General features: G+C 38.5%; 1 protein-coding gene across 2 annotated transcripts in view; it reads right to left on the reverse strand.

Moving 5' to 3' along the window:
• Nucleotides 1-4,872: 4,872 nt before the first annotated feature.
• Nucleotides 4,873-17,984, reverse strand: part of ALG6 (ALG6 alpha-1,3-glucosyltransferase) — a 42,430-nt gene continuing 29,318 nt past the window's right edge. For both annotated transcript variants that reach the window (XM_084876058.1, XM_084876059.1), the window contains 5 exons: nucleotides 17,487-17,571; nucleotides 13,821-13,891; nucleotides 11,377-11,445; nucleotides 11,077-11,275; nucleotides 4,873-6,667 (listed from right to left, as the gene is read on the reverse strand). In XM_084876058.1, coding sequence (XP_084732184.1) covers nucleotides 6,470-6,667; nucleotides 11,077-11,275; nucleotides 11,377-11,445; nucleotides 13,821-13,891; nucleotides 17,487-17,571 — 622 coding nt within the window. In that variant the 3' untranslated portion in view covers nucleotides 4,873-6,469. The remainder of the gene's footprint in view (nucleotides 6,668-11,076; nucleotides 11,276-11,376; nucleotides 11,446-13,820; nucleotides 13,892-17,486; nucleotides 17,572-17,984) is intronic.

Consider the following 17,984-nt stretch of genomic DNA (forward strand, 5'->3'; position numbering starts at 1 on the left):
CCCAGATGTGTATTAGATTCTTTTTAAAACTTCAGAAATTTATCCAGAAGTTTATTATGTAGCTTTTATCTCAGGGATGAATTTTTATTATACTCTATAGTTATTTCTGTTGTAGAAAAAAAAATATTTTCAAAATTTTCACACCTTTTATAAAATACCAGATGCATTTTTAATAAACATTTAAATATGAAGTTGTTTTTAAACTGAACTATACAAATTACTGAATTTAAAGAAGAGAATTTTCTTATGGGGCAACATGTGATCCCCTCCAAATTATTTTGAAGCATTAATTCTGTTTCTCTATGGTATTGTTTTTATATCATCATGTTTGTGCTGTCACAAAATAAAGGGGAAGAGGAATCACAGAATATGTATTAACTTGATAACATGATTTCCCTACAGGGGATAAATGTTACTCCTTGGTAGTTGACCTAGGTCTTAACAAAATTTGTATAGGATATTTTCGTGTCATTTAATTCAGTGTACCATAAAAATAAAAATACTATTTGAACATCTTAAAATTTAACAAATTAAGGTTGAAAATAATTACCATTTAGAGAAATTTAAAATTCACCTCTTAAAATAAAAAATTTTTGAATTTTTAAAAAACTATTAATTTAAATGACAAATACTAAACAGTAGCCCAATTAAGCCTAATTGCCTTCTCTAATGTCTTGGTACTATTTAAATAAATTTTTTGAGATAATTGATCTACTAAATATTAAGAACACTTTGTGACACAGCCTTTATATAGAACATTACCTAAAATATACCAAAAAGGATCATTCCTTTGCATTCTAAATCATTGAAAACCTAGAATGTAAGCCAATACAATATAAAGAAAACTACTTTAGTAAGGAAATAGTTAAGAAATAGATTGGTTTCATATGTAATCCAAGTTCTGTAGGTATGCGCTTAATGCTATTAAATCAGTTACTGTATATCTGACCTCTTGATATACTAAGCTTTTGCCTTTCAGAACAGCTGGGTCTGCTAAGAATCATTTCTCAGTTCTCTTCATTGTAGATCAGATGACTCTCGCTTTATCACCCTTGGAGGCCACATGAAGGACAAAGCAGAAAGATCCACACACAAAACTAATGTTTATATGGGGGTGGGGGGTGGATACACTTGGCCCTGATTTTCCAGTGAACATAACAGAAAAAAGACCAATTGAGATTTGAAACCATTGTGTTACTCCAGCCATTATTTAGTTGCATCATATCCATCTCTTACTCTGTTTCTATTGAACAGAGAGGCTCCTTGGGCTGCCTTGACTTTTGTGAATGTTTCACTCACTTAGTTGTGGTTTATCATTTGGACAGAATGCTACATCGGGGATTTTTCTCCCCTCCCAACGGGCTCAAGGGAAAATGACTTCCTGTGCCTCGTATCTGATACATGAACATACACCCTATTCTCTTCATTTTAAGAGGCAACCCTACGTTTATTGGCAACAGAGAAAACTGCATTTCTCAGAAACAGCCCTTCCCTCTAAAATGAAGTTGAGAATAACTTAGAAGGGTTTATTTTTGACAGGTATATTAGTGAAGAAAGTGAGAAATCTTTAATATTTTTATAAAACCTAAATGTCTTGTATTAAAACATCCCTATATTTCTGGGTATAGCTGACAGAATTGCCTATTTCTGTGATCTTAATTCATCACTGGACATTTTTGATATTTTGGAACTTAAATCTCTCAAAGTACAAAGTTGACTTTTCTTCAACTGGTTTCTAACAGATATGAGACATTTGACTTAAAGTAATTGTTATAAATCTTCATGGAAGCTACAATGTAATTCAGTAACATTAGATGAAATCCTCCGGAAAGTATTTGATTTACAGAATTTACCTACAAGATAACCTTGAATATGTGCACATTCTATTTTACTGTTTATATACTTTTATTTTCAAATAACATTTCTCTGTTCCAGTTATTCAGAAGTTAGAATTCCCTCATCTTTGACTTAAATCAACATCCTGTGCTAACACAAGTGCACTATTACAAAAAATAAAAACGTAAGACTACACCAGCCAGCCAAGATGCTGACATTTGGGCACACTGATTACAGATGGTGCCCATGGACAGCGATGTTCCTGCTGATTCGGCAGTGATTCAAGGCTGCTTTCCTCTGCGGACCTGCCCGTTGAGTCTTTATGCACATTTACTTTGAGAAAGAAATACTTCTTGATTTTCACTTTGTCTAAACTCACTCCCTTTATCAGACTGAGAGACAAATACCTTCTTGCAACAGCCTGTGGCTGACAAATCAAAAACCAAATTTTCTTTATCCTTGCATTGTTTTTTGGTTGTTTTTGTTGTTGTTGTTGTTGTTTGTTTGTTTTAATATATTTTATTGATTTTCCACAGAGAGGAAGGGAGAGAGATAGAGAGCTAGAAACGTCGATGAGAGAGAAACATCGACCAGCTGTAGGGGATGTGCCTGCAACCAATGTACATGCCCTTGACCGAAACTGAACCTAGGACCTTTCAGTCTGCAGACCAATGCTCTATCCACTGAGCCAACCCGGTTTCGGCTATCCTTGCATTGTTTTAAAATACACCGCCACTTAGCTAATTTGCTTTCATGCTGTCTTAGTAATAGATATATTCATTAAAAATATATGTTGAGAGGCCCTGGCTAGTGTTGCTAATTGGTTAGAGTGTTGGCCCATGGACCGAAGGACTGTGGATTCGTTCAATTCCCAGTCAAAAGCATGTACCTGGGTTGCAGTTTCAATCCCCAGCTCCTGTCAGGGTTTATTCAAGAGGCACCCAATTCCTCTCTCTCCCTCCCTCTCTCCTCCCCCTCCTTTCACTATGAAAAGCAATGGAAATGGAAAAATATCCTTGGGTGAGGATTAAAATATGTATATATTTTTAATGGGATAGTGATTGTTATATTTTTATCACAGATTAAAGACACATCTTTACATGAGAAATTCCAACATGGATATAATACACTAGAGGCCCAGTGCACAAAATTTATGCACAGGGTGGGGAGGGGTTTGTCCCTCAGCCAGCCTGCACCCTCTCCAATCTGGGACCTCTCAAGGGATGTCTGACTGTCCGACTAAATGAACACAATCCAGGACTGCTGGTTCCCAACTGCTCGCCTGCGTGCCTTCCTGATTTCTCCTAACCGCTTCTGCCTGCCAGCCTGATCCCTCCCTAACCACTCCCCTGCCAGTCTGATTGATGTCTAACTGCTCCTCTGCCAGCCCGTTTGCCCCCAACTTCCCTCCTCTGCCAACCTGGTCACCCCTAACTGCCCTCCCCTGCAGGGTTAATCATATTCAACTGCCCTCCCTTGCAGAGCTGGTCCCTCTCAACTGCCCTTCCTTGCATGCCTGGTGCCTCCCAGCTGCACTCCCCTACTTGCCTGATCACCTACAACTGCCCTCCCTTGCAGGCCTAGTCCCTCCCAACTGCCCTCTCCTGCTGGCCATCTTGTGTCCACATAGGGACAGGATCTTTGACCACATGGGGGCAGCCATATTGTGTGTTGGAGTGATGGTCAATCTACATATTACTCTTTTATTAGATAGGATAGAGGCCTGGTGCATGGGTGGGGGCCAGCTGGTTTGCCCTTAAGGGTGTCTGGATCAGGGTGGGAGTTCCCTTGGGTGTGGGGTGGCCTAGGCCAGGAGCCTGTGGTGTTTTGCAGGCCGGCCACGCCCCCTGTAGACCCAAGAGGAGGCCCTGGTACCTGGAATTTATTTACCTTCTATAATTGAAACTTTGTAGCCTGGAGCAGAGCCAATCCTGCTCGCTCAGTGGTGGCAGCCATTTCTGTTTGGATTTATCTTCTATAATTGAAACTTTGTAGCCTTGAGTGGAGGCTTAGGCCTGCAAGGGCAGATGTAAAGCTTGGCTTCCTCTGTTGCTGGGGAAACACCTCCCTCCTGCTCTCTGTGGCTGTAGCCATCTTGGTTGTTTATTTGCATACTTGCTCTGATTGGCTAGTGGGCATGACTTGTGGGCGTGGTTTGTGGAATGGCGTAATGGTTAATTTGCATATTACTCTTTTATTAGGTAGGATTATTTTTACCAGTTGAATATTAGAGTAAATATGGGCTTCTGCTAATATAAAGTGATACAGTAATAAGAAGGCCAAGTTAACATGAAGCATGCTAGAAGCCAAAGCTCATGGCACTAGTAACCTTGAACCATATATATATATATATATATATATATATATATATATATATATATATATATGTATATATATATATATATATACACACACACACACACATATATATATATATATGCCTGAATGAGCAGTCGACCTGTCGCTATGATACACACTGACCACCAGGGGCAGACACTCTAATGCAGAAGCTGCCCCCTGGTGGTCAGTGCACTCCCACAGCAGGGGTGCCACTCAGCTGACTGACCTATCCCCGGTCCACCAGCCCAGTGGCAGCCACTCATTCCCTCAGTAGTCCTGCTGGTCCAACCTCTGGAGAATGGGCCAGGCATGAACATACCAAAGCCACCAGCACGATCCTGACAGTGCCAGCCTTCTGGAAGTCAGCCTCAGGCACAGCGCTGCTTCCCCTCCCTAGATGCTCCACAAGGAAGAAGGGATATAAAAGTGGCTGCCAGATGGCTCCCAACAACCGGTGCAAATGTCAGCAGGATGGATCCAAATTCTGGGTCAGCAAGGGCGTCCCACCACCCACCTGGAGGGCTGATCGTGTCCCAGCCCTCCCTGGAGACCCCACCCATACACAAATTCATGCACCGGGCCTCTAGCGTTAAAATAAAAAATAACAGAAGGATAAAAGTCTGCATTAGAGCATTTAACTTCAAGTGATCCTCAAAGCTTAGAACCTAGTGCTCATGAGAAATAAAAAGACTTCACTCAAACCACTTAGACTTTAATTCAGGAAAATTCATGGTTTAATTACATTCAAGTAAATTAACATTATCAGAAATAAATAAGTTTACTCTTCCTGTCTTGTTAAAAAAAAATTCAAATTTGCACATGTAGAGAATAAAATACACATTACTTGCATTCTAAAATGTAAAGAAAACTTTTTTGCCGAGACCGGTTTGGCTCAGTGGATAGAGCGTCAGCCTGTGGACTGAAAGGTCCCAGGTTCGATTCCGGTCAAGGGCATGTACCTTGGTTGTGGGCACATCTCAGTAGGGGGTGTGTAAGAGGCAGCTGGTCGATGATTATCTCTCATGGATGTTTCTAACTATCCCTCTCTCTTCCTCTCTGTAAAAAAATCAATAAAATATATTTAAAAAATAAATTAAATTAAATAAAAATCACAACTGGTCACTAATACACTTGCCTACATTTAAAAAATAAATAAATAAAATAAAATGTACAGAAAACTTTTTAAAAATATTTATTTTAAAAAGAGAGGTGAAGGGGAAAAGAGAAACATCAACTTGTTGTCCCACTTATTTATGCATTCACAAGTTGATTCTTATATGTGCCCTGATTGGGAATCGAACCCACAACCTTGGTATATTGAGATGACACTAACTAACTAAGCTACTCGGCCAGGGCAAGAAAATTACATTTAAATAACAAAATTAGGAATTTCCTTTTAAAAAACAAAGGGGGGGGGGGGGCGCCTAAATCCTCCATTAAACTTGATGTATTTGCAGATTTTTTTTCAAGACAATAAATTATAGAGTACATTTTCTAAATAAATACTGGGATGAGGGCATTTTTTTTGTTTGTTTTCCCACTTAAATAATAAAATATTAACAAAATTCCAGTATGTCTTGGCCAGTGAATAGAAACAAAAAAAGCCTCCATTGGGCTTTGGTCCCCAAATACTTTCATTTCTGTAGAGAAAAATGATTTTTCATTGTTTCCTATTTATATATATATATATAAAAGCCTAAGTGGTCATCGCAACCAAAACAACCATTCAGATGACCAAACAGGCTAGGTCGGCAGGAGGGTTAGTGAAGGTGACCAAATGACTGAATAGAGGGCTGTGTGGGGTGATCAGGCCAGCAGGGGGGGCAGCTGGTGGCAACCAGGCCGTGGGGGAGGGAGGGGCAGTGAGGGACGACCAGGCTGGCAGAGGAGGCAGTAAGGGGAGACCAAGCTGGTGGGGAGTAGTTAGTGATGACAAGGCTGGTGAGGGGATAATTGGGGGAACCAGAGCAGCAGGGGGGGCCATTAGGGGTGATCAGAAGGCAGGCAGGTGAGCAGTTAGGAGCCTGTTGTCCCGGATTGTGAGAGGGATGTCAAACTGCTGGTTTAAACCCCATCCTGGGGATTGGGCCTAAACTGGCATCGGACATCTCCTGAGGGGCCTTGGATTGGAGAGGGTGCAGGCTGGGCAGGGGGACCCATCTCCCTGTGCTTGAATTTCGTGCACCACGTCTCTAGTAATTTCATAATACTCAAAATGATCCTTTTATTTATATATGGCAAAAACTTCACAAAACTTTTTATCACTGTTAATATTTTCACATTTAGAGGTAGATTAGTCGGTTTTCTTCTGATTTCTTCTACTTTTGGAATCCCACATGATTATAATGTTAAAGTAAACCAAAAAGAACAGGAATTTCAAGCAGGATACAAAACACACCAAAACAGAAAATAAGTCCGGGAATTTCTGAGGAGGATCCAGCGTTACAGTCATCAATGTCAGAAGGACCATAGTGATCACTGACATAAGAAACTGTAAGGAAAAAGACGTATAATTAAGTAATGTAAAAGAAATTTTAATGTAGCACTAATTTGCAGCTGTAAATCAGAATTGAAGGGGAGGGTTGGGGGGGTACAATCTCTTTACGGTGGATCTCAACCTAGACTGCAAGTTAGGATCAGCTGACATTATTTTTAAAGTTCTCCAAGTAATTCCGATGCGTAGGGAAAATCTAAGAACCCCTGTCATATTTCATACCACCCAGGTTACCTGGAATATAATTGCCCATCTGGGTTAAATTCACAGCGAGCTCCACGACCCTATGTCCTTACAGGACATAAAATTCTAAGCTAATCTTAAAAACCCATTCATGGAAAAAGTTATCCATGGCAAACAGAAAATTATATTTCATGTTCACTATACTTTCAATGAGCCAGTGCTGTAGTAAGCAAGGTGGAGCACATGCAGGAAAATGTCCTCTGGTCTCAAAGAGTTTTCCATTTAATTAGGGGAAATGCATGAACTAGTTAAATAAAATCACACGGTCACATTTTAATAAATGCCAAAATGAAGAGTAAAAATAATGATTGCATTCATTGTAATTACGTGGCAGTTCATTTTTTTTTATTTTATTTTTTTTTTGAGACTGGAGCACTGAACAGAATTTCTGCAATGATGGAAATGTGCTCTATCTGTGTACTTCGAACAAATAGGGGCTAACCACATGTGACTCCTGAGCATTTGAAGTGAGCCTGCTGCAAGTGAGGAGCTAAATTCTTTATTGTATTTAATTTTGCTGAGTTTAAATCTCCACGTGTGTCTAGTGGCTACTGTACTGGACACTTTAGCTTTATTAGACTATGAACTTCTTTAAGACAAGGACCAGCCAAATCTTATTTCTTTTATCCCTAGCATAGTACATAAATACACAGAGGCTGCTTAAGTGAACGTAGAAAGCAAGCAGTAAGAAACCACAGTCACTGACTTCCTTGAAGGAGGTGAGGCATAAACAGAACCCTGAGAGATGCTTTAATGGCTATATTACGAAGGGATTTGTAAGACCTGAATAGAGAGTAATGTAAAGATCATTCCAGATGGAAGAGGGGGAAGGATGGGAGCCAAAAAGACTTACAAACAGGGTGCAAGTATCCTCGAAAGGGAAAATCCCTGAGTCAGTCGTGTGGGGAGTGGAAATTTCTGAATTGAAATTATCAAGTTGAACTTAAAAGCACATGAGCACACTGTGCCTTTCCCTTCCCCTCTTCTTCCCCCAAAGGGTGCATCTCCTAAACGTTAAGAGACTCCACAAGACTTGCAACCAGGGGAGCAATGGGCAATGGCCCCTCATCCTGGGCTAACCCCCTGAACCTTCTCCCGAAGCCCCCTTTCTCTGACTCTCCAGTGAGCTGACCACAGCCCCGCCGAGGCTCTTCCCTGTTGCTTCTCCTTTGTTCCGTTGTTCACAGGTTTAACAAATGTACTTTCAAAATCAAAATAAATAAGCTTAAGAAATACGGGACGGACTGAAATGTCATGATAACATGAACTTGGATCAGTATTAAACGACATGCTAAAAGTCCTCCCTTTTTTAAACCAACTCCATCTATTACCCCTATTGTCTGCTCCTATTTACAGGAAAGTTTCCCAAAAGAACTTGCTGCATCCAATTCCTCCATTCATTAGTGAACACACACCAGTTAGGCTTTCACCCCAATCGCTCCGATGAAACTGCCCCAGTCAGAGACCCACGATAACCTCCACTGTACGAAATCCAATGTTCGGTTCTGGTTGCCTTATTGGATCTCCCAGCAGCATCTGAAGTAGCACAACACTCCCATATCCTTGAAACACTTGGCTTCCATGACACCACACCCTCCTCATTTCTTCCCACTAGTTAATCCTTCACAACTTTGCTAGTTCCTTCTCATGTCCCCTGTCTCTATGGTTATACTATCCCAGGGCTCAGTACTTAGTCTTTTAATCTATACTCACACCTTTGGTGGCCTCATTCAGTGACATAACTTTATTATTTATATGCCAAGACTCAGATTACTGTCCCCAGCCCAGACTTCTCCCCTAAACTCCAGATGCATATATCCAAGCGCTCCTTACTATCTCCACTTGGGTGTCAAATAAGCATCTAAAACTAAAATACATGCGAAAGCTATCTTCAATAAGATTAATGGTTGACTTCTCATCAGAAAACCTGGAGGCCACAAGGCACTGGGATGGATGACTTTCAAGTTGCTAAAAGAAAAAGACAATTTTTCTAGCAAAAGTGCCCTTCAAAAATTAAGGAGAAATTAACATAAAAGTTAGTATATTTAAAAATGCTGAAATAGTCCAGCCCACGTGGCTCAGTGGTGAGCATCAACCTATCAATCAGGAGGTCACAGTTCGATTCCCAGTCAGGACATTTATCCTGGCTGTGGGCTATATCTCCAGTAGGGGACGTGCAGGAGGCAGCTATTCGATGATTCTCTCTCATCGTTGATGTTTCTCTCTCCCCCTCTCTTCTCTCTGAAATCAATAAAAATATATTTATTTTTAAAAACGTACAAATTCTCAAATCTGGAGTGAAAAAAGGACATCACTGCTTACCATACATAAAAATAAAAATCAAAACTAGAAAAAGACATTGCAGGAAAAGAAAACTACAGATCAATATCCCTTGTGAATATAGGAGCAAAAGTCTTTTATAAAATACTGGTAAACCCAAACCAGTGGCATTTAAAAAGAACTGTACATCAGCCTCACCAGTGTGGCTAAGTTGGAGCATCGTCCCATATACCAAAAGGTGGTGGGTTTGATTCCTGGTCAGGACACATACCCAGTTTGCAGGTTTGATCCCCAGTCTGGGTGCATGCGAGAGGGAACCAATCTATGTTTCTCTCTCACATCAATGTTTCTCTTAACCTTTATCTCTCTCTTTTTCTCTCTCTCCCTTTCTCAAAAAAAAAAAAAATCAATAATTTTTTTAAAGGGTTGTACATCATGATTTAGTGGGACTTATCCCAAGAATGCAAGGCTAGTTCAATATACAAAAATTAATGTAATGTGTCACATTAATAGAATAAAGGGGGGAAATCACATGACCATATCATTAGATATATGAAAAGCAGGTGACAAAATCCATACTTTTTCATGATAAAAACATTCAACTAGGAATAGAAGAACTTCCTAACCAAATAAAGGCCATTTACTTAAAAAAAAAAAAAAACACAGCTAACATCATAATTAATGTAGGAAGACTAAATGCTTTCCCCTTAAAATCAGGAAGAAGAGATGTCTACTCTTGCCACTGTATTAAACACTGTACCAGAAATTCTAGATAGGGTAATTTATAGGCAAGGAAATGAAAAGACATCCAGATTGGGAAAAAAGAGGTAAAACTATCACAATTTGCAGATGGCATGATCTTGTATACAGAAAATCACAAGAAATCCACTAAAAATTTATAGCACAGAATACAAGTTCATAATAAAAAAAGCAAATTGTATTTATATACAGTAACAATGAACATTATGAAAATGAAATTAAGAAAATTCCTTTTTTAAAATATATTTTAGAGAGGAAGGGAGAGAGATAGAGAGCTAGAAACGTCGATGAGAGAGAAACATCGACCAGCTGCCTCCTGCACATCCCCCACCGGGGATGTGCCTGCAACAAACGTACATGCCTCTGACCGGAATCGAACCTGGGACCTCTCAGTCCGCAGACCGACGCTCTACCACTGAGCCAAACCGGTTTCAGCATGAAATTAAGAAAATTCTATTGACAAGGCATCATGGAGAATAAAATATTTGGAAAAAAATTAACAAAAGATGTGTAAAACTTTTACACTGAAAACTATAGGACATTGTTGAAGGAAATTAAAGAATATCTAAATAAATGAAAGCACACCCTATGTCCATGGGTTTGGATGGCAAAAATCTTAAGATGGTAATGCTCCATAAATTAATATATAGATTCAAAGCAATCCCTCTCAAAAGCTCGGCTGGGCCGAAACTGGTTTGGCTCAATGGATAGAGGGTCGGCTTGGGGACTGAAGGGTCCCGGGTTCGATTACGGTCAAGGGCATGTACCTTGGTTGCGGGCACATCTCCAGTAGGGGGTGTGCAAGAGGCAGCTGATCAATGACTCTCATCGATGTTTCTAACTCGCTATCTCTCTCCCTTCCTCTCTGTACAAAATCAATAATATATATATATATATATATATAAAAAAAAAAAAAAAAAGCTCGGCTGGGCTTTTAGAGAAATTAATGAGCTGATCCTAAAAATAATATGGAAATAGAATAGGGACATAGAAAGCTAAAACAATCTTGAAAAAGAACAAAGTTGGAGAACCCATGTGTTCAATTTTAAAACTACAAAGCTGTAGTAAATGAGACAGTATGATACCGGAATAACCTAAGAATCATTCCTTAAAAAACAACTTACCAAACGTTGGATAACTCTGGGAAGAAATGTAAAACATGGAAGATATTTCCTAACATAAATGGAAAAGGATTTCAGCTGTAGTTCGTCTTCTGAAGTCTTTCCAAATATTGAAAAGGATGTTGCACAAGCTATAAAAAATGCCATCACTGTCACAACTGTGGGCATTAGAAGGTCATCCTTCAGAAGAAGAGGTAGCATACTATAAGGGAAAATAGAAACCATAATCACTTTGTAAAAACATGTTAAGTAAGTTTATAAAAACTATACTGAAAATATTATATGGAAATTGGTTTGACTCACCTAAATGTCGACACAAGTAAAAACCAAGTAGACATAAAAGGAATTTCATTTAAAACTAAGCAGACAGGTCTAAAATGATAAAGAAAAAATAATTTAATCTTATAGAATATAATTTCAACTCTTACTTGTAAAAAATATAAAGACATTTTTTGTCATATTTTCAGAGTAGCTTAAAAACCAAAAACTTAAAATAGCCATCAAGGTCTTCATATAGACTACTGATTCATTTTTTTAATAACCATCAATCCAAATTAAATTAGTCTAAATACAGAGAAAGTGTCAACTCCTCATAATACTGGAAAAGTACTTCCAGAATTCAGTCCACTGGTGGAATATTTATCATACAAAAGTAGTTTTTAAAAAAAAGAATCAGAAAAACAAATCTAAACAGAGAAAGAGAGCTGCTTCATATATTTCATCATATTTGGTAAATATAAAATGAATTCCCAGAATAGTGGTTTTCATACTTCTTTCTTATGATCTTCCATGTTACATATTACTCAGCTAAAAACTAGTAATAGGATCATCTGCCACTTAAGAGAGGACAACAAAGGCAAAGAAGAACTATAAAGGCAAACAAGTGTATGATTGTAGAATAAAAGAGAGGTGGGGGAACAATAGGAAGAGCTACATGAAAAGAGCAATAGTATAGGTACAGGAAATGTAATGCCAAGAAATGAAGCCACTGACTTTACCAAAGAGTGGTTTAGGGTCATAAGTGCCAACTCTGTGACCTCCTTTCCACCAACCTCTAGACCCATTACCTCTGGATTCAACTGTGGCAATAATGCTCAAGAAGGGGCCTGGCCAGCATGGCTCAGTGGTTGAGCATCAACCTATGAACCAGGATTTCATGGTTCGATTCCCGGTAAGGGCACATGCCAGGTTGTGGCCCAATTCCCAATAGGGGGTGTGGAGGAGGCAGCTAATCAATGATTCTCTCTCATCATTGGTGTTTCTCTCTCTCCTCCCCCCTCCTCTCTCTAAAATCAATGAAAACATACTAAAAAAAAACTAAAAAAAAAAAAAACAGGGGGAGAGGGGGGCTGATCAGAAAACCTGAGTCCTAGTCTCACCTCTGCCACCATCTCACTGTATGTCCTTGAATAAATGGTTAATTTAACTTTTTTTCTTATGTGCAATTGAAATAATAATATCTTGTATTGTTAAGTAATTGAAAAACTCTTATAAGTATTATCCACTATTCGGAGCCCAAGAGCTAATCTGAATGGTCAGATTACGGGTCACTGAATGAGCTGCTTTTCTATGAGGTAGAAATTCTAGGGAAAATCTACATTTGAAAGTAAATACCTCTCCAGAGTTCTTGGCACTTGAGATGTGTGTGTGTAGGATCAGACTAGCCTCATATAATAGTGGTGACTCAGGTTTAGACTTTGGAGGATGAAATCAAGCTGATTTTAGACTCTTTTGTTCAAAGCAAAGAAGCCTTCCACATAGGCCAGCCCAGCTTACTATAAAGCTATGCACTGAGGTGTTAGTGCAAAGCTCCACTTCCCTTTGCCACTGATCACTCCGAACATATCTTCCTCAGGAACCTAGCAAACAGGGTGGGGGGGGGGGGGTAGAGTGGTTGTGGGTTAGGATTCAAATATTCCAATGTGTTCTAGGCAAATATTATTTTAATATTGGAATAATAAACCCTTAACTCTCACCCAATTTTCTGAAGATCAGGGGAAAAAACTAATGCCCCTAAAACAAAATAGTCTGATTAGAGATTGCCAATAAAGTCTAATCAAAGGTTATGACAAAAGAAATAGAAATGAGGCAACAGAAGAAAGCCCCTAAAAAGGTGAATGAAGAGAACAGGCTTTGAATAGATATGAAAATGAAAAGGCAAAGGTGACAAAGAGACTCCAATCTTTGGAAGACATTTTTTATTAGCATATAGAATATATAGAGGAAGAAATAAGTCTGTCGGTAGTAATTCTATTATATATTTTCAGTTTAAAGTATAAAGAAATAAAACTGTAAAAGATCATCATTCTGAAAAAAGTATGATTTTATGAAATAACTTTATGCAACTATATAACATCTGCATAGTTGTATTTTACACTTATGTAATTACATGCAATACACTGATTTATATATTATAAATGCACTAGAGGCCCAGTGCACGAGATTCATGCACTGGGGGAGTGGGTCCTTCTCACAGTCTGGGCCCCTTCGCTCCTTATCACCGCCTGCAGCAGAGGTGGCAAAGGCTCCTGCCACTACCTCTGTGCTTGCCAACCGCTAGCCATGAGCCAGCTTCCAGCTGAGTGGCGCTCCCCCTGTGGGAGCGCACTGACCACCAGGGGGCAGCTACTGGGTTGAGCATCTGCCCCTGGTAGTCAGTGCACATCATAGTGATCGGCTGTTCAGTTGATTTGCATATTATGCTTTTATTATATAGAATAACAAACACTTGAAACATTTTTACTTACAATGATACTAAGAGAATGGACTTTTCATGTACTTGGAAAGAAAATAAAAAGAATGATAGTGCACAGGTAACCTTTAAGAAAAAAAAGAAGGGAAATGAAATATAACAGCTTACAAAATATAACTGCAATTTAGAATGAATCTGAATAAGAGCCATTTCAAGTAAAACCTTAAAGTTTAATGTGGCTTCTATTTAGAAGGAAAATATATACATAGCACTAATATGCATAATATTTCATTAAAATATATAACCAACATACTTTTGAGAAAACTATTATAACACTATACTTAACCATATATTAAGTTCATTGAGACTCAGTTATTAATAAACAAAACTACTAAACACTTCAAATACAACAATCATGCCTTAATCCTCCCTTGGAATCTCTGACAACTTAAATTAAAAAGCATGAAGGAAAAGAAGGTCGAAATCTAAAACTGGCAAAACAAATCTATTTCAGTGTTTCTAAAACATGCATTTCAATAAAATATATTAAGTGTTTCATAATAATTTCATTCATATACACATAGGATTTCATTCATATGTGGAATATAAGACAAAAAGAACAGATGAACTAACAAAACAAAAACAAACATAGATATAGACAACACAGTGGTGGTAGTTACCAGCGGGAAAGGGAGTGGGAGGAGGGGGAACTGGGTAATGGGAGTCAGATACATGGGAACGGAAGGAAACCAAACTGCGTGGTGAGCACACTATAGTGCACACAAATGTTGAATTACAATGTACTCCTGAAAATTATAGAATGTTATTAACCAATGTCACCACAATCAATCTAAGTTTAAAATAAAATGTGCTTTTCAATAACAATAAATGTTTTATAAAGTAATCATTTGCTATTTGAGGTTTTAAATAAAAAATTACATAGATCCATTTTCAGAAGTTTATATTCTGAATATCAGACATCAGTATACATACAAATGTAGTCGTTCAAGTAAAATATGTGGGTCACAACCTTGTGCATGCTACATAGCCAACCCATCAGCAAATCCTTTGTACACCGCCTCCTAAATGTAATAGCCACCCACATCTCTCCTTCCCTCTGCTGACAGTGATGGAAGAGTGCTCTGAGCCACCCCATCTTTCTCCTGGAATTCCTGGACTACTGCAAAACCTCCTAATTGGTAACACTCTTGCCTCCTTCCAATCCATTGTCCAGTCAACCACCATGCCCGGTCACGGAAATCTCCTTTTATTTAAACTAGAGGCCCAGTGCATGAAATCCCTCAGCCTGGCCTGAGCCTCTTGCAGTCCGGGAGCCTTTGGGGTATGTCGGACTGCTGTGGAGGTAGCAGAGGCTCCCACCACCGCACTCACCAGCCATGAGCCCAGCTTCTGGCTGAGTGGTGCTCCCCCTGTGGGAGTGCACTGCGTGTCATAGCGACCAGTGGTTCCCGCCATTTGGTCCATTTGCATATTAGCCTTTTATTATATAGGATTCCTTCTGTGTCATCTGGGTCCTGCCTTCCTCTTCCAGTCTACTGCAGTCTTCCTCCCGCACTTTACACTAGCACTTCAGACCTGTGCCGGTAAGTCTCAAACGTGTTCCTGCCTTAAGGAAAAAGCTGCTTTTATCAAATCAGAGCCCAGATCTTCTTGGGATTGGCTCTTTCTGTTCGATCACTCAGTTCTAGGTTCAATGTCACTTCTCGAGAATGGCCTTCCCATACTCAATCTAATGTAGTGCCCCTAACCAAGCCCACCCGCACTCTTTTCACATAACACTGTTTTCTTCATAGTCTTCACTACTCCCAGATATCTTCTTATATACTGATTAATTTTGTTTATTGTAGCTCTTCTGCCAGAATTAAGAGAGCAGGGATGTTCGCTGTCATTCCCTCACATGCCAGTACCTTAAAAAGGACTGGACACATTAGCGAGCACTCAATAAGTACTACTTGAATGAATTAAATATGTCATTTTGCTGCTATAAATATATTAGTATTCATACCATCAATTACCTCAATTACAGACTTAAATGGAAAATTGACTTGAGAATAATTCAATCTTCATGCAAAGGAAAACACTTTAAAGAAATTAAAATGAGAAATATTTTTAAAGCTCTTAGAAGTATTCAATAGGAATTCAAAACTTTACCAGCAAAAAATAAAATAGCAAGTCACTAATATGTCTTTTTCTGTTGTTTTTTTAAACACAGTGGCTTATATTAAAACAGAATAAAATTAGGAAACTCAGAGAGAGAAAATGTTTTTTCTGGCTTATAATCCCTGAAAGTAATCATCTCTAGTGCTGCCACAGTTACTCAAACTCTGAAATTGCATTCCATTGTCTTTGAAATATACCTTTATTTAGCATGCTATTTCCCAAAGAAATAGCCTACTCTGATATAAGCTTGCAAATATTTCAAGTTAGGCCTATTGAAGACACTGGAGCATTACTAACCATATCCCTCTATTCTAAAAGTCCTATGGAATATTAACCGTAGATGACTCAGTGTGCTCAGAGTTCATTCACAGAATCAAACAACAGAAAACGTCAATAAAAAGGTAATCAAAAGAGAAGAAGAATATGAAACTATTTTTTTACATTGTGGTACTGATAGGCACTTGTGAAGTATTTCAGCAGTATGCTATGTTATGGCTTGTTTTTTAGAATGCAATGTAAGTGCGTGGCAGTCCCAGAATCGAAACCCTAATTCCTAAAATGCTGTGCCCTTCTAAAGTCCACTGACTTACTGTTTTCATAAACCAAATTTTCTGGACATATTAAAAGATATTTTTTAAATGTCATTTTATAGGCCCATGCACACAGAACAAAATTGTAAAAGTGCCACAGAAATACAACCTGGGGGGATTTGTAAACCCACTCAGAGAAACCCTAAACTGTAGGAAATAGAACCAATGCACCTTGAAACTGACACAAGTCATCTTTCTACAATAGATATCTGTCCCATCCCCTGCTTAGAAATCGTTTTCTGGGTCCACTTGCACACAAATCCAACTCCAACTTAGTCAACCTGACATTCAAGCTCTTACACAGTTTGGTCCTTTTTGATTCTGTTCTCTCACTATATCCTCTACACACACACACACACACACACACACACACACACACACACACACTTCAATGCTCAATAGCTGTTCCCAGAGCACTCCCTATCGTTTCTCACCTCTCTACCTTCAAGCTCTCCCTCCTGTCTTGAATTCTCTCCTGCTATATAACCTCCTCTCCTTAATCTTGCCCAGCTTCCAAACTTCATCTCCAATCCCACTTGCTCTAAGAGGCTGTCTAACATCTGCCCCCAAGTAATAGCTCCTGTTCCCGCACAGTCACAGCACCTAATCTGTACCAAACAGAACTTAATACGATCTGCTCCATCACATAATTATTTAAGCATATGTCTATCACCACATAATTATTTAAGCATATGTCTATTCCTGTTTGATTCCCTCGTTGACTAATACGAAGCAGAACTTAAGTAACTGTTGAATTAAACTGAAAGTTTCTTATTGCTCAACCTAATGCCAAACAGAGTACCTAAGTATGGCAGACACTCAATAAATGTCCATCAAATAAATGAATGTTCCAACCCAATAAAGCCTCCTGCTCAGAGCAAATGATTATCTCTATTTTTAAAAGTTCAGTTTCAGCAAGAATTAAGTACATCAAGTAATGGGAAACTTACCAGAGTATATCTGAATCCTTTGGGAGAGGGCTGAAGTATTAATTTTATACATGCAGGAAGCAGGCTCAACAATGTGAAACAAAAACTAAAAAAATGAATAAAAATAAAATACTTGTTATCTTTGTAAAGGTCTATAGCTAAAACAAATACTTTTTTAAAATATAAGGATCACATTACCTATCAACTTAAATTGATTTCAAATTAAAGTTTATTTTTACTTTTTAAATTGAAGACTAAATGAAATTTAAATAAAATTCATACCTTGAAATATGTGCGCTCTTTACTATATACATGATTGTATAATACAGAACAAAACATTATAGAAGTGCGTGCTGCTTATGTTATTTTATTATTTAGTATCATTTGTATAGAGAGAAAGGTAGCTAAATATCAATTAACAAATACTCAAAATAAGAAAACATAACCAGGTATAAAGAAACAATACTCTGTAACAGAAACATTGATAAAATGTACTCGTAAGAGACTCTCTTAGGCCCT

The sequence above is a fragment of the Pipistrellus hanaki genome, assembly GCF_964339955.1.
Source record: "Pipistrellus hanaki genome assembly, chromosome: 2".
Taxonomy (NCBI): domain Eukaryota; kingdom Metazoa; phylum Chordata; class Mammalia; order Chiroptera; family Vespertilionidae; genus Pipistrellus; species Pipistrellus hanaki.